The sequence below is a fragment of the Cinclus cinclus genome, chromosome 25 (genome assembly GCF_963662255.1).
Source record: "Cinclus cinclus chromosome 25, bCinCin1.1, whole genome shotgun sequence".
Lineage (NCBI taxonomy): Eukaryota > Metazoa > Chordata > Aves > Passeriformes > Cinclidae > Cinclus > Cinclus cinclus.
The window spans coordinates 6,998,268-7,018,442 of NC_085070.1; the positions used below are offsets into that span (position 1 = coordinate 6,998,268).

At 48.7% G+C, this 20,175-nt stretch overlaps 1 protein-coding gene across 1 annotated transcript in view; it reads left to right on the top strand.

Moving 5' to 3' along the window:
* Positions 1-20,175, top strand: part of CADM1 (cell adhesion molecule 1) — a 51,050-nt gene that overhangs the window by 1,442 nt on the left and 29,433 nt on the right. The window contains exons 2-6 of the mRNA XM_062508556.1: positions 4,116-4,221; positions 6,698-6,844; positions 7,760-7,912; positions 10,348-10,485; positions 12,174-12,329. Coding sequence (XP_062364540.1) covers positions 4,116-4,221; positions 6,698-6,844; positions 7,760-7,912; positions 10,348-10,485; positions 12,174-12,329 — 700 coding nt within the window. The remainder of the gene's footprint in view (positions 1-4,115; positions 4,222-6,697; positions 6,845-7,759; positions 7,913-10,347; positions 10,486-12,173; positions 12,330-20,175) is intronic.

Sequence of the window (20,175 nt, forward strand, 5' to 3'; positions counted from 1 at the left end):
GGGAAATGCACAGAACATGCTCTTTGATTGTGAAAAGTGAATATTTGATCTGTGCTTCCTCCTCTTACCTGCAGCCACCTGCTCCTCATCAGGGTTTTGCTCCTTGTGGAGCAAGTCAAGGCAGGGAAAGGAAATTCCACCTGTGTTTGAAACTCGGGTTTAATCAAGGTCTCCTTCTTGGATCTAGGTTGTGGGTGTCCTTGGTAGCGGTGTAGCTGGAAGATAAATGCAGATAAGGAATTCTGTATTAGGGCTCCATTAATAATAAACGTGTGTTGGTGCTAGCTGAGTGTTATTTAAACACACTGAATGAAGGCAGCAGCCTGCTGGGACTGTCTGGTGTTGTCAAACCTTCTCCCTTGCTGATGCTGCTTCCCAGCAGTGCTGGGGCACGGCAGTGGGGGATTTTGGGGGTGTCCTTGGTGGGTGCTGGCTGCCAGCGATGGCTGAGTGTCAAGGGGAGCACGAGGGGAGGGCACCTGGCTATTTCTGCTGAGGGACCACTCACAGCTTTGCCCTTCCCGGCCCTTGTGGTCTTCCTTGCATCTGTCCCTCAGTGCCCCCCCCAGCAGCCCCCTGGCAGTCCTCGGCAGCCTCCCCTTCTCCCACAGAAGATGTTCTGTGTCCCGTGCTGCGAGGAGCTGCTCACAGCAGTGTCCCTGGGGCACGCTTGGATAAACCCCTGCCCTTATGGGACAAGGACAGTCTTTAGTAAGTGACCTTTTGCTGTCCAGGCAATGCACCATCAGCTGCTGGAAGCAGAGCAGGAGAGCAGCTGCTTCTGTTTCGTGGAAACACATCAGAAATGTGGAATGCAAAGCTGAGATGTGCAGAGCAGCAGACCCGTGCCGCCGTCGCGAGTTCTCCGTCGCCGCGCTCCCGCTTTGCCTCTGGTCAGTGACAGAGCAGATGGATATTGATCCTCAGCAGTAACCTTTGAAGGGACAGGCGACGTATGGCCAGGGAGTTTGATCTATCAGTATCTGGGTAATAGAAAGACAAGGGTGACATCTAATCCCAGCACAAGTGACAGATCATAAATCTGTGCAGACGGGGCGATTGGCGGCACGAGTGTCAGGGGAGGGTGAAGGACCTGCTTCAGTCTCAAACAAGCTTTTGCCACAGATGCACAGGTTTTTGCGGCAGAAAAAAAAAAGAATTTTGTTCTTCAGATTCACAGAAATATTTCAATTTGGGCATGACACAGGATTTTTGTTCCTGTACCATTTTGGTTTCAGCCAGTGGAAAGAATTCCCTGATGCCATTGCATCACATAGATATTCTCTGTGTTTAAAGTCAGTGCAGCCTCCAGTGTAATTTCGGAGCTATTGTCATCTTTTATTCTTACTCTTTAAGCCAGAAAAGCCATAAAGGTGGCAATGGCATTTTTTTTCCTCCACAAATTTAATATCTGTGCACAACTCTCTTGAATTTGCCGTATATTTCTGTGAAGTGGCTGTTTCATAGCGTAAACTCGCTCCTCACAATAAGTAATTTTTAGCACCATCTTGCACGTTCTCGGGGAGTGTGGAGAGTGACTGAGGGGAAGTGTGAGCAGGGAGAGGAGCGGGCGCTGCAGAAGGTGCTGAAAGTGCTGCTCACGAAAATCTGTGCTGGGAAGGAGGGGAAGGAGGTCCCTGGGAGTGCTGGGCTGAGCACAGCCTGTGCCAGGGGATGAGATCCTGGAGCAGCTCTGTCCCTGCAGACAGCTCCAGGGGGACTCAAGGAATTCAACATTTTGGGAACGGTTTCTGTTAATGCAAATTTCTCCCGCTTCTCCTTTTTTCCATCCTAAGTGGGAAATGGGGGCTTTGAGCATCACCAGGCGATCCCAAATGTGGCACAGCAGAGTTGTCTGTTGGCAGTGCCCTTCCTCAGAGCAGTTCCCTTAAACCTGGCTGCGGCATAAAGAAAGGATAACATGCATTAAATCTGAAAAACGCAAGTACCAGGTGAGCGTTACCGCATCAGTTTGCTGTGGTCTCTGGCTCAGAGGGAGACGTGGAGCTGCCATACCCCATTCCCATCATCACTGAGCAAGCTTTGCCCATCTCAGCTCAGCTGCACCTCACTGGAAAGTTCTTGTTCCTCTTAGTGCACTCCCAGGAATTTTCATGGGCAAGACTCCGCAGTGCTGAATTGCAGCTGACAGACCTGCACAGAACTAACTCAAAAGGGAGATCTTTCTAGAATTCTATTTGTTTGCCACCATCACTTTTTTTGAAGAGCTCTTTGCCAGGGAATTGGAGTTGCTGAGTCTGTTTCTGGCCATGGAGAAGATGCTGAAGAGGGAATAAGAGCTACTTGAATGCAGGAAGATCTCAAAGAGGCTTGACTCAGGGTCACAAAGCTGGTAATTACATCTTATTAGAGGAGAAAGTTGCTGTTGCAAAAGGTTAGTTGTGAATCTTGGTGGAAAACAAGCTTTTCCTCTGGGGTGAGGGCCACTCTGACAGAAGAATTGCTCAGAGGTGCACGTCTGGCTCCAGGGTTTCCCTTAGGCACTGTACACAGTGTGCACTGTGCTGTACACAGCCCCTAAGGTGCAGGGAGCAGCAGTTGCCTCTGCTGGTGCCCTCCCTGCAGCCCTGACGGTGACAGTGACCTCGACCCCTGTGTCCTGCTGTGCTTTCAGCACCACAGAGGGCTCCAGGCTGGCTGTGCTGGGGCTGCAGGAGTGTTGCATTCTCCCCCAGCCTGGTCCCTGCCTGCACAGGGACTCGTGCTGCAGCTCTGCCCTTCTGCAGGGAGAGCCACACTTGTCCGTGTGCTTCGTGGGCAGCCTGGTCTCCAGCTGCTGCCCAGGAAAAGATGCCATGAAATCAACTCCGTCGGCAGCAATTGCCTTTCCTTGCCAGCACAATCAGTGTGGATTGTCTGTTCTTTTCCAAAGTTCAAGTGTGACAACTGCAGCCTTTTAAAGCAGTCTCTCAGGACGTGGAGCCTGGATGCACAGAGCTCCAGTGGCTTCTCCCAGCACTGCCCTGGCAGTTCTCCTCTCCTCCCTAAAAGGAGATCTGCAGGGCAGTTCAATGGTCTTTGGGTTCCTCCTTTTTCCTGTACCCATGCCCAGGAGTTGCTGGTTGCTGTTCTCTTCCTGAAAAGCCAATGGTGATATTTGTGTTAAAGGGGAGAGATGAAGCTCTCAGTGATGGATGAGAGAGCAGAGGAGCTGCTCAGCTCAGGGAGGAGAAGGAGCACAAAGGAGACAAAGCTTCTGGGGAGGTGGATGCTCAGTGTTTATAAACCCACTTGTCTCTGCTCTAACCACCACGTTCCTTTTAGGTACCTGAAACTGATAGATGAATGTTGACATTCAAATTGTGTTAATTCTGGGGATGGAGCATTGTGTTGCTTTTTTTCCTTGAGTACATGGACAGTTTGTGTATCTGTGTGAGTTGTTCCTTCTGACTCAATCTATTATGAGGAATTCTGTTTAGGTTTACAGGCTTACATAGTTCAGGTGTAATGAAAACCTCTCTTCCTTGGAAAGCATTTGTGTTGGGATCCTGCAGACTGAGCCAGCACGTGCTGGGGCACCTGTGGTTAGAAATTCCACAGAAATTGAAAAACCATGCTCCCCAGCACGTATTTTTAATCTTTCCTCTTCCCTCCCTGTCGCTTCCCTCTAGCCTGGTGTCCTACAAGCGGAGAAAGAATTGATTTTAAATGTGACCGCTGCATATGAGCCAAGGTCCCTGGGCTGTGTCCAGCTGAGGGGAGCTTGTTTGAAACACAATTTACTCGTCTATGTCTGTCTGCAGCCCTAAGAGGAGAGACTGCAGTGGTCCAGGGCAGGAAGACAAGTGCAAAAATTAATTGTACAGGTTGCAGCCAAAGCGTCCCTCAAGCATTGTGTCCCCCCCTCACCCCCCTTCCAGTAGATATAAAACAAGGTGTCACTTCTCACCTTGCCAAAGGAGATTCAGTAAATGAGGCTGGAGAATTGCTTTGGGTAATGAAGGAAGCACACATTGTATTTCCCCTCCTCCTGGCACTGCAGACACCTATTTTGGTGTTTCCCTTGCTTATTAGGACTGGTGTATTTGTTAGATAGGAGCTCACCCCAGAGACCCCCCACACACAAAGTGACTTCCTTTCTGTTCCTGTTCCAGTCCCTCTGGAGCAACCCCTTGTACTCCAAGTCAAGATTTTCAAGGCTCCAAGTCCAGTCCTGGAGTCTGTCTGTCCTGGTGCCTGTCCAGCACATCACACGCTGGGGTGAGGATTTGTCCCTCGTGTTGGAGTCCCAAGAAGAAACTTTGGTGTGATCCATGGGCACTGTGCTGTGACAGTCCCTTCAGGTGTAATAGATGAAAATCTGTCCCATATCATCCTGTTGGGGGCTTTCCATTGCATCTGCTTGTGCTGTGTCCCTCCAAAGCATTGCCAGGGATTTAATGTTTGCTCTCAACAGTAATTTTCCTTTGCTTCTCTTAGCTCCTGAGATTCCTTGTTGAATCCATAAATTCCATCTCCCCTCCCCAGCCTGTCCTTCTCTGTTCCAAAACACTGTCATGCTGTGTATGTACTAATACTCCTCAAAATACATATACCCTGGCAGTAAATATTTACTGAGAAACTTCCCGATGTGTTGACAACGAGGACGGGTCTGAAGAGTTCTTGCTTTGTGTTGCATTTTTATTTCATTTAGAGTTTATAATTGCTGCTGCTCGTGGAAATAGCTTTCCTGGGAGCAGATGGGAATAGATGCCCCAGAGTCTGGACGGGGACAGCCTTGGATGGGGTGAAGCAGGCTGAGGTCAGCAGAGCAGACGCCCTTTGATGGGGACCAAAGAGGCAAAGCCCAGGAGGCTGAGGCTGCTGAGAGCCATGGAGGGGCTCAGCCTGTCCTCATGTGCTCCCTGCCCATCATTAACCCAGATAAAAGCCTTGTTCAGAGGGATCTGGTGCCAGCCCAGACCGAGGTGCTGGACTCTGCAGCCATCCATCGGCAGGTTTCATGCAGCAGCATCCCGGTGTGAAAAGCTTCAGTGGCTTGAACTTCAAATAATTTATTTCTAAATTACTTCTACTGTAATTCTTATTAATTCAAATAGTCTTCTAAGCTGATGTAAAATTCAGTAAACGCAAGGAACAGTTTAATGAATTGAAAATAGGATTGAGTCTTTTAAAGTAAATGTAAAAAAATATGCTGGCAATAATTGCTTAGATGGAAATCGAATCTTAATAGCTTTGTTAATGATTTGTAGGGAATATTGCATTTATGAGAACATATCAAGCTGATCCTTGTGCAAGAACCTTGTTTTGAATGGGTTTGATAAAATTATTCCCCAGAAGCCGTTAGTAGTGTTTAATATTTTTGCTTGAGCCACTTTGGAGATATTTGATTTCACTGATGCCAGGGCCTGGCTGTGGCTGTGCAGGGCAGCATGTGGCACAGGCAGGGTAGGGCTGTGCTGTGACAGCCTTTGGGGCCTGCACAGTGCTTTGGGATTTGAGAACAGAATCATTTAGGTTGAAAAAGCCCTCTAAGGTTATCGAGTCCAGCCATTAACGAGTGTCCCCACGGTTCAAGAACAGCACGTTAAGGGTGTTGATAGTGTGGTGGGGTGGCTGAATGTTCATCTTCTGATCAGAGGACTTTGAGCAGGACCAGGCAGATGTCTGGGACAGGCTCTTTGTCCCTCTTGAGCGGGGCTGGGAGGTCTCTGCTCCAATACAGGGCTTACTGTTTGATTGTAAATCTTCTTGTTGCTCTTCAAAGTTCATCTATCTATTTAAAATTTATACTGAGAGGGCAGAAAAATGTGCCCAGACTTCAGCTCGCTGCCCATCGAGCGTGGAGAGGAGTCTGATGGTTTATCAATCTTTCTTTTTCCAAACAGTACACCTTTTTGTCAAACATTTGTTTCCAAGGGATGTCAAGTAATAAAGTCAAGTTGGAAAGAAAGAAAAATGAAGAAAATGCAGGGTGAGAGAAAAACTGGGGTTTAAATACAAACCCCCAGATTTCCTGTGTGCTAACTTTATCCTAGCCCTGCATTTTTGGGTTTCTCATGGCTAAGGCAGCCGTGGAGCAGCAGAGGAGTCTCTGACCACCCAGCCTGTGGCCAGGTGTCCTGGCTTCATTTGGAACACTTCCAGTCCAAGTCTCAATATTTCTCCCACTTTGATTCCCAGTAGTTATGGAAGAATTGAAATGCAAGGCACAGTTCCCCCTGCCATCCCTGTTCCTTTGGCGAATGTCTCGGCGCGCGGGCGGTGCTTCGATTCATTAGGAGGAGAGTTTTCGGGGTGATGACCTGTAAATGATTACAAGGCTCCCACGGCATAATTGCACGGGATCCTTTTTTTTCCCTGCCTCTGGACATTAATAGCACCTACTGATTACACAGAGTGAGTAACGACTGATTCCCTGAAGTCTGTCTGCTCCAGTCAAAGGATAAGTGCTTCTTACAGCAGGTTGTTCTTTCAAGGTAATTTAACAAGATGCGTCTGTTGGGAGAGGAAGGGAATTTTTGGTGTTTGTGTGTGGGGCAGTAGTCTGTTTTCCTCTGTTCCCATCACAGAGCTCCTTTCTCACTGCTCCTCTCTCCACCAGCTGGCTGGGACCCAGAGTCAATGGCTCACTGGCCGATGTTCCTCCCGTGGTGGCAGTGGAGTTTTTCATTCCCAAGTGAAACCCACTGGTGCCATTTCTGACCTTGAGTCCCGCCTTTGCTGTCTCCTGCAGGTGATGGTCAGAACCTGGTGACAGAGGACGTGACAGTGGTGGAGGGGGACGTGGCCACCATCAGCTGCCGCGTCAAGAACAGCGATGACTCGGTGATCCAGCTCCTGAACCCCAACAGGCAGACCATCTATTTCAGAGATTTCAGGCGTAAGTTCATCCTTCCTCATTTGCTCATGACTCCTTCTGTGCCTCACTTGTGCTCAGGCCATGGCATTTGCTGAGATCTCTCCTGTTTGTGCAATGCTGGGCACTTAGAGTTCAGCTGGTTCTGTGGAGGCAGGTAAGATAGACAAACATCATCTTCTCCTTAATGGAAAACTTCACAGTCCCCTCTAAAAGTCAGAGCATCTTACTTTGCAATGGGAATTGATTGTTGTAATTCAGAGTGAATTGCAATTGAGTGTCAAATATTTAGCTGACACAAACAAATTGAGCAGGGCGACACCGACACAGCGCAGTGTTCTTAGGAGTAATATCTTCAGACCAAAGACTGAAAATTTCAGGACAATCTGTGCTGCTTTATACCCAAACAGAAATAACTGAAATCTCTCATCAATGCATGTCCAGTGGATAAGTGTGTGCTGTGGTGACAGTGCCAGGGTGGTTGCAGTGAGACACTTCAGATGGTCTGTGTTAGTGTCACTGTGGGGACACGGCTGTACTCTCTGCCCAGGAAGCAACAGGACAGGAAACAGACTTTACATTCTACTTTTCCCAATTCGTTCCTCCTTTAGGTTATCCCTGAGTGCCTGCATCTGCTGCTGGGGCTGTGTAGGCACCATCAGCATTTTGCCTACACATCCCTAAGCCTGGTAATAAAACCACTTCCAAAGATTTGATGCTGTGCCCAGTGATTGGCTCATGTTGATAATTTGAAATTATCTGAGAACCAAGATTTTATAGGTCTAGCTTCCAGGTAGGAAACAGGATGGAAGCCAGCCAGGAGCCCAGGGGTGCTCACCTCAGTGTGCTGCTGTCTGTGGGGATCTTTGGGGTGTGGAGGGGCAGGAAGGGGACGTTGCCTCTCTCTGTGCAGTCACCCAGGCTGTGCTTGCCCTGCAGCACTGAAGGACAGCAGGTTCCAGCTGGTGAACTTCTCCAACAGTGAGCTCCGAGTGTCCCTGACCAACGTGTCCATCTCTGATGAAGGGAGGTACTTCTGCCAGCTCTACACTGACCCACCCCAGGAGATCTACACCACAATCACAGTGCTCGGTGAGGAGCAGGGTGGTGCTCACAGGGATCCTTGTGGGACACCCAGGGTCAGTGGGATGGGGTCCTGTGAGAGCTGGGAGCCTTGTGGGACACCCAGGGTCAGTGGGATGGGGTCCTGAGGGAGCTGGGAGGGCTCCAAGCACCTGGAGAGGATTTGAATCAGGAATTTGAGCCCCGATGGCCAGGCACGTGTGGCCACAGGAGCAACTCAGTGGCAGTGACAGCAGCTCCTCCATCAGAGCAGCTCCTGCCGATTAGCAGCAGCTTTTAAGGCTCCATTAATGGAGAACCTGAATCAGAGAGGGTGACTTAATATGAGATCTCACTCGCTGATTAGTTTAAATCTTCCTTCTTTTGCTTAATGAGATTTGGGTCTTGGGTTTTTTATACGTTGTTAAGTGATGTTTATAAGCAGTTTTACTCCAGCTATTACAGTTATCAACACCTTCAAAGTTTCCATGCACTTTCCAGCACTCACAGGCATGGGAAGCTCTTCCAGCTCCTGCCTCTAATCGTGCACAAGCAAAAGCAGTTTATTGGATTTAATTTCACTGCTGCCAGTGCTGAGAAGATGTTTGAAATGAGAATACTCATTTCATTCACCTGTAAGCCAGCACTGCACGCTTCTCAAGTGGGAGACATAATGCAGGTTTTTGTTGGGTTTTTTAAGCATGAGTCGTGCTTCAGAACTGAGGGAAAAGTCTGTTTTCTTGCCTTGTACTTCAGCTGTTTTTAAGAAGCCTTTGTGGCATGGCCAGTGTGTGTGCTGCCTTTACCCCACATCCATAAAGGAGGTGATTTCTTGTCACCTTCATCATGCACTCAGGTCAAACCTCAGCTCAGGAAGCAGACAAGGGTGAGGAAGGTTTATTAGTAGAAGATGAAGGAGGGGTCTTAGTACTATCATGGAGAGATTGGGCACTGTGATGCCAGGGATGGCTTCTCTTGCCTGTCTTTTCTACTACTGCCTCCCTAACTAAGGGAACTAACGAGCCAGGGTGGAGGAGTGGCACTCTGTGTTGGTGTTGGCTGCTCCTCCCAGGAACTTGTTCCTCACCAGAAATCTCGTGGCCATCACCCAGCCTTTGCTGGATCTACAGTTGGGTCAAAGACTGGTTTTGCTGGCTGGTCTGTAATGCTGCCAGCTCGGGAGGGCAGGGGGGTGCCCAAGTGTCCCCCTTTGCAGCCAGCATTCCGAGGGAGCTGCACATTTTCTGCAGCACTTTCATGTCTTCTGTGACACAATATGTAGATTTATTCATGCTTAATTGGAACATGTGAAAGTCTCAAATATGTAGCTCATTCTGTTCTTTTTAGAGAGAAGCCACAAGTGACTAATTAGTCCATTTGATCATCTGGATGGTATTTATACATATTTGTTCTTCATTAGCTTGAAGACCTGTGAGTCACATCTGAACTATGCAGTTGCTTAATCACATTGATCAGAGCAAAGTTGAGTTTCCTTTGGAAGTTCTGGGATTTTCTGAAGCCATGACTCTGCCATAAGGGCTCTCACTGTTCACTTTTTCCTGGTTTTGCCTTGCTGCTGGTGCTTTAATGGGAAAGAGATTGCCTTGTTTCCGTGTCTTAATTTTTAAGCTCATTTGTCCCATTTCTGGGCTGTGCTGCAGTGGTTGTTACCCCTGAAGTCACAGCCTGTTTTTCAGTATTACTGGATGATTTCTCATTGGGTACAATCTTCCAGCTTTGTGTTTTCCTGATCTAGGGAAGACGTGTGCCTGGGCAGAGCAGCAGATCTCCACCCCAAAGGACGTGGCACTTGTGGCTGGGTGCAAAGGCAGCTCCCTCCTCTCTTTGGGATGGTGTGGGGTGGTTTGTGGGGCCGTGATGGGAGGCAGGGCTGTCCCCAAGGGATGGTGTTCCACTCCAGGCTTGTGCTCAGTGGCTTTTCGAGCATCTTAAATGAGGTTGATGTTTGCTGGCCTCCTTCCATGCTCACAGCTGAGCCTTGGAGCTGAACAGCAGGAGAGAAAAATTGCCGTGGAGGTTAGAGGCTTGGTAAGTAATGCAGTGCCAAGTGTCAGCTTTTGTGTTTCCTCTCCTTGTCAGAGAAGTCAGGAAATGTGCACGGAGTCAAGCTGGATTTTTAAATAGCAGCACACACCCGAGTAGCGCAGGAGGCTGCGGCTCTCCCTGGAACCGTGCCTGCTTGGGAGAGGGAACAGAAAGTTACAACCCTGATAAGCAATAATTTGTGAGACTGCGGTGATTATTAGGTGGAGAGTGAAAGTGCTCACTCCAATTACTGCAAAACCACCTATCAAAGGGTTTGATTGATTGAAAGATCAAATAAATGCTGGTTGCTTGTTTCCTTCAGTAGATTTTACAGGTTTTCCTCCAGGTTTTGTCTTGTGTTAGCGATCAAAAGATGTTTTTTTCACCTGGTATGTGTTGTGTTGTGTTTCCCATTGCAGTCCCACCACGCAATCTGGTAATCGATATCGAGAAGGAAACGGCTGTGGAGGGAGAGGAGATCGAGCTGAACTGCACTGCCATGGCCAGCAGACCAGCCACCACCATCAGATGGTTCAAAGGCAACAAGGAGCTCACCGGTAGATGTGTCCTCTCAGCCCCTGCCTTTGTTCAGGGAGCTGAAGTGATTTATGTAACGCTGGGTGTTTGTTCTCTGCTGCCAGTTTAAGGGGAAAAAAAGAAAAAAAAAAAGTGGAGCGAGTTTCTCTGAGCACCAGCTGAGGAACAAAGGACTGTGTGGGCAGACAGATTATTCCCTAACGCAGGGGGCTGAACTCCATTTGGTCCTCTGCCTACCTGCCAGCCTCAAGTGCCGGGTTCTGGAGTCCTGCTGTAACTGCAGGTGACCTTGAGGAGCCCGGAGCTGTGCACTGAATTCATTTCTGCATGGCTTGTGTAGCTTTCTGCCCTGCTTTAGGTACGAGAGGGGTCGGCTGCGCTTTGGGCTGTAAAGATTTGCAATTCACCTTCACGTCTGGCTCCCTTGTTTGTGGAGCGTTTTCCCTGTGTTCACTTGAATATTCATCTAAGATGGGTTTCTCCGACTCCCTGAAGTCTGGTGGCTCCCAGTACTTGCGCATTCAAGTCACTGACTCTGATTGCATGTGACACGCTGTTAGTTTAAGTCTGCATGTAGATGTGAGCTTGGTTGACAACACCTTTGTGCTTTACCCAGTCTGAGACCCTGATGGACTCTCTGCAGAAGTCCAGACTCATTACTTCAAAACCACCCTCCTGCAAGGACAGGATAAAGTCCTCTCTTTAAGCCCAGCACTTCAGAGCATTTGAGCAGGCCACATGCTGGGAGGATGCTGATACAGGTGGGATGCAAACCTGCTGCCTGGAGAAGTGGTGCCCGCTGAGCCCCAGCGCTGTGGTGTGCAGGGAGTTAATGATCCCCTCTGGATCCCCTCCCCATAGCAGTGGGCAGCAGGACTAAGTGTTTGGCCCTTTCTGCCTCACCTGTCCAGCTTCTTGGTTGAGTTTTCTTGTGTTAGCAGTTGAATCCCAGCTTTGAGTTCTCTGGGGAGAATGCTGAGCTTCATGTAATACCACTTTACCTTGCTCAGTCTTCAGATATTTTTTTAACAGAGTAGAGACTTAAACACTTGGCTGTGAGTTTGTGAATCACAGGAGGTGTGGTTTTGCTCATGGGGAAGCTTTTCCTCCAAATATCAAGGCGTGTCTGCGTGTGTCACCTGTTTTCACTCTCATATATTATACAGCAATATTTGGTGTCTGGGAGAGCTCCTCTACAGAAGTTACTCTTAGCATTTTGCCTGTGAATTCTTAAATAAAAAGGCACAGATCAGAGCAGAGCTGCGCTGTCAGCAGGTGCTTGCTGAGTTCCTGGAAAAATCCTTTTTCTCCTGTCTTGTCTTGTCTCGTTTTGTCTTGTCTTCCTGCTCGTTTCCATCACAGCATCCCTCAGGCAGCCAGTCCAGAGCTGGGCTCCCCTCCCTCAAACAGAGCTCTTCCAAATGCTCCCACCTACCCATACTACCTTTAATTAATTTATTCTGTTAAGCCGCTTTTGTAGCTAATTGTCGGTTCAGGAGTGGGAGGGGGTTTGTGGCTCATTGATTTAGAGTTTGGGGGTTTAGGGACGGTGTTAAGGGGATTGTTAATCATGGCGTGGACTTCACTTGGATGGAGGGGAGGACAGGATGGGTGTGCAGAGGGATCGTGGACAGGAGGGAGGTGGCCTGGCTGCAGGAGGGACGGCTCCAGGCTGTCCTCACTCCCCTGTCTCTGTTCCCTGGCCCAGGCAAGTCGGAGGTGGAGAGGTGGTCTGACATGTACACGGTGACCAGCCAGCTCCTGCTGAAGGTGGGGCGGGAGGACGACGGGGTCCCTGTCATCTGCCTGGTGGATCACCCTGCGGTCAAAGACTTGCAGACACAGCGTTACCTGGAAGTCATGTGTGAGTAGCAGAGCCTTTAATTCTCTTAAATTAAGAAACTGTGTGCTTGGGAGTTCAGGAGCCGTTCCCTACTTGTTAAAATCCCAGTGTTGATGAGGGTTATATCCTTCTACGTAGGAATCACAATCACAATATAAGGTAACACTTCATGGGTGAAGCCACCACTTTCCCAGCCCTCTGTGATAACATAAATACTTACCTTTGTTCTCTGATGAAATAACTCTCTGTACATAGAATTTGCATCAAAGGTTTTTGGCTGGGCTTTTTAATTGTCAGAACAGATTAAATCTGAGTATTTTTCTTCTAGCAACCTACTTATCTCTGAAAAGTACTTCTCACCCTTCAAAGCAACTGGCCACTGTGGCAAAAACTGGGTATTGTGCAGGAGAAACCTCAGTCTTGTGCCCTCTGTGAACATATAGCATCAACTGGAGTTGTACATCAGATTGTGGATTCTGTGGAATCTGTAATAGCAGCAGTGATGGAAGCCAGCCTATTTCCTGTGCTGGTCCTGATGTGTTCATTGTTAATAATGCATCTCACTTCCCTCAGGAGTTGCTCCACTGTACATGACAGCAGCAAGCAGCTACCTGGAAATATCTGTGGTCCCAGATGTACCTGGTGGAAATTTTGGAGCTGTGTACATGCATCCCTATGTTCTGAAACATCTCCCAAAAACAAAGTGGGATGGTCCCTACAGCGAGGCCGTGTGCTTGGAAAGCCAGGCCCTGAGACAATTCAAAGTCCTTGTTTTTGTAGGGTTCCTTCAACTACATCACGCCGAAAGGAGGAGAGGAAGTTTTGTATTAATTTATTTCATCTTCTTCATTATGTAGTTTCATTATGAACATCTTGGTTACAATTCCTGTATCTCCAAAACTAGCGGGAAGTAATGTTCCTGTAATGAGGAAAACAGGAATTATCAGATACTGCCTAAATTGACAGATCCAAGATTTCTTGCAACTGTGCTAATGTGTAATTCATTTATGCAAACTTAATGTCCATTAACATTTCTTCTAGAGCTCCATTAGCTTTAATAATACATTAGCACCTTTGTGAGGCTTGATCAAATACTTAACGGGGAAGAGCAAAAAATGCCATCCACCCTGTTGTGTGGGGGGATTGGAGCTCGCTGGGTTGAAAGGGCACTGGGCAACCTTGAGGCTTCCTTTCAGAAATCTCTGGAATCCTGATGATTTGGTGGAATAGGAGAGGGCCATTGTTTCGGGGGAAAAAAGCTAACATTTTTTCTCTTCTTCCTCAAGTAAATCCCTCCTTGGCCACTTTGGTTGGCAGCCTTAGGGGTTGCCCATGCAGTGAGAACAAAGCATCCCTGAAAAGCACAGTTCTTTGTTCAGCTCCTTCACTGGAGGTGCTGCTGCATCCTGTGCACAAGTTTCTGCCCCTGTTGCTGATTTTTCATCTCCTTGGGCTGTTCCAGAGCTGTTAGTGGGAATGAGGCAGGGAGCCTCCTCGGGAGGGAATGAGGATGAGCAGGAGTAGGGAGCTCAGATGGATTTGATTTTATGTTCTGAGTTAAACTCTGAGCTTGTTAAAAGTAATTATGTTCCAGTGTGGGGACGTGACCCCGTTAGCCCAGTGTGTTCCTTGGGTGGGCAGCAGCAGATGGCCAGAGGGGAGCCCCTGCCCAAGAACTGTCCTGCCTTGTGACCTTGTGGCTCCAGGACTCCATGGGCTGGAGCCTGGCCAGACACCTGCATTTCATACCTGCTGCAGGGCTTTAGCTTAAAGAAAAGGCATTTCAGAACAAACTCTTACCCTTGAGCTTCTCCTGCCTGACAAAGAGGATTTGTTGGCCAGTGGGAGAGTGTGGGCAGGGGGAAGAGCCTCTTGTCCTTGCACGAGGCATCTCCACCAGTGCTCCCGTGGAGCTCGGCCCCGGGGAGCTGGGGCTCTTGCACTGACACCTTCTCAGCTGGTTTGAGATGTGGAATGTGCAGCAGAGGATGCCTCTGCAGCTCCTGCTTGCCTGCCACTGTCCATGTTGTGTCCTTGCAGGCACCCAGCTCTCTGCTCAGTGACACCTGGAATTCCTTGCTCATCCCGTGGGGATGCAGCTGCTTCCCTGCAGTTACCCGGGCTGCCTGGTCCACTCTCTGCTCTGACATCCTCTCCCCGCAAATCCTGCCCACTCCCCTCACAGGCACAGCAGATCCACCCCTTCAGAGCATCAGCAGGGCACAAGAAAATGTTTTTCTCAGCAGATGTCGTATTTCTCTGCACTTAATGTATCCAACTGGAGCATGAAATGTGTTGGGGAAGGACAGGAGGATGATGGATGGAGCCTGCTCAGATAATGAGGTATTTTTTGTCTGACTAAATTTCAGAGCAGGGAGATATTTTTTTCTGAGACATAACTCCTAAGTTGTGGGGTTTGTTTTCCAAGAAAAAAGCTGAAAACAGCAGTGCTGGGTGTTAACTTGCCCTGCTCATGGAGTAAGCTGTTTGTTGCATATCTGCCCTGGCACAGCATGGTGAAGTTTGAGGTGAATGCTTTCACGTGGCTGTAGGGTGTGTCATGAACAGGAATCTCTGCAAACAAGCAGTGTAACATGTGTGAAACCTTCCCCAAACCTCCTCAAAAGCAGAGCAGGGCTGGCCCAAGAGTGCCATGCACTCCTGGTGGCCACAGCAGCACTGTGCCAGCCCCAGCCCGTGGCACTGGAGTGGAAATGGCCCCAGGTCTGCTGCAGCCTCTCCCTTGCTGTGGCTCAGATCCATCAGTGAGTGATGGGAGACCACTGCGTTGGGTGTAATTTTAGAAAGGAAATGAAGCAACAAAATGCATTAAAATATCATTAAGGAACTGAATGGAACCAGATATTCTGGGAGACGTGCGAGGTGAGCCCGTGTGGTGCGTGTGCCGCTCTCGTTACCTGATACTGGATTTTGGCCTTTTCTCTGGGCTGGCTTTTTGTCCTTTTCTGAAGTTATAATTACCTGTGCATTCATTTTTGTAATACCTACACATGTACCTTTAAAGCCTGCCCCAGTGGAGTCTTGTTGCAGCCTCTGCTGTTGCAATAGGAGAAGGTTTTGTGCCCAATTATGTTCAAAATTGGACACATACGTTCGCTGCCTCATCTCCAGTAATCCTTACATTTCCGACCAGTACAAATATTAATTGCATAGTTTGCAGTGAAGTTATTAACATCAATGTAATTTATCATCTGGAGATCACTAAAAGCGAATAAATGAGTTGTTTTGTTCAGCGAGGTGTTGACCCCTTCAGAAACTTTGATTTAAAGCTATTTTTTTTCTTTTAGTGAATATGAAAAGCACCACAATCAGCCGAGTGTTCAGTTATTTGATTTTCTGGGGCATTAGCCACTCTTGTTTGTGACATTTCCCAGTTGGGTGCTCGTTTGTGAGCTCATTAATAAGGTTTTCTCAGAGGAATGTTGTTGGGAGCAGGGAGCGTGTGGGGCGGCCGGGGCTCTGCCATTTGCAGGCATTAAGCAGCAGAGTGTGCTTAAATATTAAAAGAGGAGTGTTTATCCCCAAAATGCCTGTCGGGCTCTGGCATTCCTTTTCCCGCAACAAGTAAAATGATTAAATTGCTTTTGCTAAGGGTGAATTTTGCAGAGCTGTGTTTGGGGTTGACAGGCTCTTCCAGACAAGCTGTGATCTGCCAGCCCTGCTCATTCCTTATTTTAGACACAGGATCTATTTATTGAATAGATTTCTGTATTTTGGCTGCAAATCAGCAGTGCAGCCTCTTGTCCTTGTCAGAGGTGAGGAGCAGGCAGGGGATTGCCAGGCTGGGCTGGCTCTGACGCAGAGTGCATTCCTGATGAGCAGCCCCACTGGATTTTGGAATAAAGGTGGCTGTTGTTTACACCTGAGAATCAGTGGTAACTTTGCTGACTTCTTTTAGTATTGAAAGACACGTTTTTCCTGTTCTTCCCTGAGTGAGATCAGAGACTCCCACAAGTCAGTTTTTTGAGCAGCCCTCCTGGGCACAGAAGAGAGCAGGCATGAGGAGCTGGATGAAGCAATGCCCACCTGAAGGGAGATGTGTGAAGCATTATCTGGGAAATGCTGAGGCTGGATTTGCCTACAGTGGGCAGGAACACGGCTTAGGCTGCAGATCCTGCTCCCAGGGATGCCATCTGGCATCAGGTTTGCCAAGAGGTGCGTCAGCCATCCATGCAGGGATCGGAAGATGGATTTTAAACTTGGAGCCGGCACCTCCTCGCCTGGCAGAGGCCAGAGCCTGCTCAGCTGAATCACTGGCCCAGTCCTTGTTGCCAGCTTCCCTGTCGGCCGGGCTCTGGCACTGCCAAAACCACCATGAGCTGGGGTCCCAGCACTGGGGAAGGGTGGGCTGGGCTGTTCCTGGGGTGGGCAGCGAGGCTCCGAGCCCCTGGAGCCCCCTGGGCTTGGCAGATCTGCCTGGTGCAGGCTGTGGGGCAGGGAGCTCTCCTGCCTTCGAGATCATGGGCTGGCCTGATCAAGGGAAATGGGTGCAAATAATAGGCTTAGGCTTTTGTAAGGCCCCGAACTCGGTGTAATGTTTTATCTCGGCTGATTAATGACATCTAAGCATTATCGATGAAGTGCATGTTTAAATGGATTAAGAAATCACTAACTGGCAGATCTCAAAGGATAGTCATTAGGGAGTAATCAGCAGTGCTGGTATTTTTAGAGGGAACGCAGGGGCCTGGGTGCTTGGCCTGATGCTGTTCAGTTGAAGCATTTGAAGTTCTTAAAAAGTCACTGTTAATAATCTTTGCTGATGGCACAAAAATGGGCGAGCATCTAAAAAAGGAAGAACTGGGACGAATGCAGAATAGCTGGAGTGGTTTGGTAAGTTCCCAAGCACAGAGCTTGAGAGCTGTGAAAGTCAATGGGTTGCAGGTTTTGGTGGCCTGTGGCACCCTGAGGGGAGGTGAGGGTTTTTGGGAGGTGTGGGTTTTTGGGAGGTGACCGTTTTGGGGAGCTGAGGGTTATGGGGAGGTGAGAGATTTAGGGAGGTGAGAGTTTTTTGGGAGGTGAGGGTTTTTGGGAGGTGAGAGTTTTTTGGGAGGTGAGGGTTTTTGGGAGGTGAGGGTTTTTTGGGAGGTGAGGGTTTTTTGGGAGGTGAGGATTTTTGGGAGGTGAGGGTTTTTGGGAGGTGAGGGTTTTTGGGAGGTGAGGGTTTTTGGGGTGCCTGCAGACCTCGGTGCACAGGCACGTGCAGTGCCTGTTGTGAGAGAAATCTCATCAAATGCAGAATGGCTTCGTAATAAGTTTTTCAAATTGGCTGCTGCTACAGTGTAACCTTTAGACGACTGGTATTTAACCTTGTATATCACTCTGAGCTTTTGAATGAATTTAGCTTAATAAAGGTGCCTTATTAAATTACGAGGCTTTTTTTTTTTAAGCCTAGAAAGAGGCATAGTAGGAAATAGCTCTGGGTTGTTGGGTCTAATTGGCTGCCATGGAGCACGCAGGGCCTCGGGTGCACAGATGCAAGTGTTTATTTTTCTGTACCAATCCAGTGGTGTGATGTTCTGAAGTTCCAAGATGAGGATTTCGGGGTACTGGAATGCACTTGGTGGTGAAAAGTGCCACTTCTTGCCTGGCGTCCTGTGTTCCCATCCGAGCTGGTCGTCACCTCACATCACAGGGCCACAGGCATCACTGCTGGAACGTGTCCCTGGGTACCAGGGAGGTGGCAAAGGCTGGAGCACACCTTGGAAGCAGCAGTGCTCTGTCCATGTGTGCTGTTAAATGTCACAGGAGCCAGGCTCAGGGTCCCCCAGCTCTCAGCTTTCACAAGGCAGGAGTGTTCCACTGCACTCAGAGTCCATAATCTGCAGGAAATACACTGACTTGGTGAGAGGCACGGCCTGAGCACTGCAAGTAAAATTTAAGATTGTGTAGAGGCACATCCTTAAACAAAGGGAAAAATACACCACTGCCCCTCCAGATTCTTGAGTGAAATCTTTTTTGCATGCCATGATCCTAATGCCAGCTGGGTCTCTGGAGTGTCCAGCCATCCCTCTGAATCCCCCAGACTTGGGTACCTTTTCCTAATGCCCTCTATAATTCCCAGCATGCCGACAAGTCCTTTGCTGTGGTAATTCCGTTGGGAAGCTCTTGCTTCAGCAGTGCTGGCACATGTTCTGATAGACCCAGACTCCTGTGGCAGGTGACACCTCGACAGTGCCTGAATCTGAGTGGGACAGGTCCAGTCCACTGCCATGGGGTCAGTGAACCACTGAACCCCAGTGAACCCCACTGCCATGGGGTCAATGAACCACTGAACCCCAGTGAACCCCACTGCCATGGGGTTAATGAACCACTGAACCCCAGTGAACCCCACTGCCATGGGGTTAATGAACCACTGAACCCCAGTGAACCCCACTGCCATGGGGTCAATGAACCACTGAACCCCAGTGAACCCCACTGCCATGGGGTCAGTGAACCACTGAACCCCAGTGAACCCCACTGCCATGGGGTCAATGAACCACTGAACCCCAGTGAACCCCACTGCCATGGGGTTAATGAACCACTGAACCCCAGTGAACCCCACTGCCATGAAAGGGCAGTGGAAGGGCTCACCCAGCTTGGGGGGAGCTCATGGAGATGGCAATTTGTGCTCAGTACAGTGAGCCTGGGTGTATTCTCCTGATTTCCATAAGTAATTGTCATTAGTAAACAGCTCATTAGAAGTACTAAACTCACCTAATGGAAAGGGGATGCAGCGAGAGAGGCAAGCAGCAAAAGGAGGTGTTTCAGTCCTTGAGTACACAGGGCTGGGGAGGTTTCCTGCTCCTTCCACAGCATGGGCACCAGCACCATCCATGTTCCTGGCACGGGCTGCTGCTGCAGAGCACATCAGAAAAGGGGAGCAGATGGCTGAGGGGGTGGCAGTTGTGGACAGGATGGTCAGAGCAGTGCCAAACTTGTGGCAGGTGATTTATTTGCTGCATAACACCGGAGTGAACTCGTCCTCCCCTGCTCCTGGTTCAGAGCTATTGCCACTCCAGGGCTGGAGGGTGTTTCCAGGCACACCAAAGCTTCCCCATTTCCTGTGGGATTTGTCCCCTCTGCAGGTGACACCCCAAAGTGCTGCCGTCCCACAGGGCTGCCACTGCCCCCAGCCCACAAGGACACCCCAGTTCCAGAGCTGCAGGAAGCATCTGTAACAGGGATTAGTTGATGAAATGTTGTGGTAGAGTCATCTCGGGAGAGGATTTACTTGTGTAGCTTATTCCATTACTGAAAATTATGAGAGTTTAAATTGGTTAAATCCTGACACGCGGGTTTTTTTTCCTAATCTCTATTATTCCATAGGAGGCATGTTAATGAGTTAAACACAGTTAATAAAATGCAGCCAGCCAATATTTTGGGTAGCAGTTACTCTCAGAGGAAATAGAAACATTTAAATTGTTTCAACCTTTATGCATACTGATTTTTTTCCTTCCTTTGTTCCTTACAGTTGAGTAAATTCCTGAAAAATATCTATGGCTTAATGGCACTTGTAGCCTTGAATTGATTCCCTGCACTGATAATGTTTTAGCTACAGCTCAGATTGCATTTTTAATCTCTGTTTCAGTCATGGGAGGTAATGAATTTTTTAATTGTGGACTCTAGGTTTGTGGTTTGGCTCTTTTTTTTCTGCAGGGTCTTACTAAAGTGTTTCTGAGTTGGCTCCCTAACTATCCAAGCTTTAATTCTCTGTTTGTTGTAGGATTTAGAGGAGCTTCGTCTGGACGAAATGCAGCCTCCTGTTGTTTACACAGAGGCAGCAGTGGCTGTGGCTCTGTTTGTGTCTCTAACGAGCATCTCTTGTCCAGCCCAGCGCGGTATCACTCGAGGACTCCGGGTGTCGTGG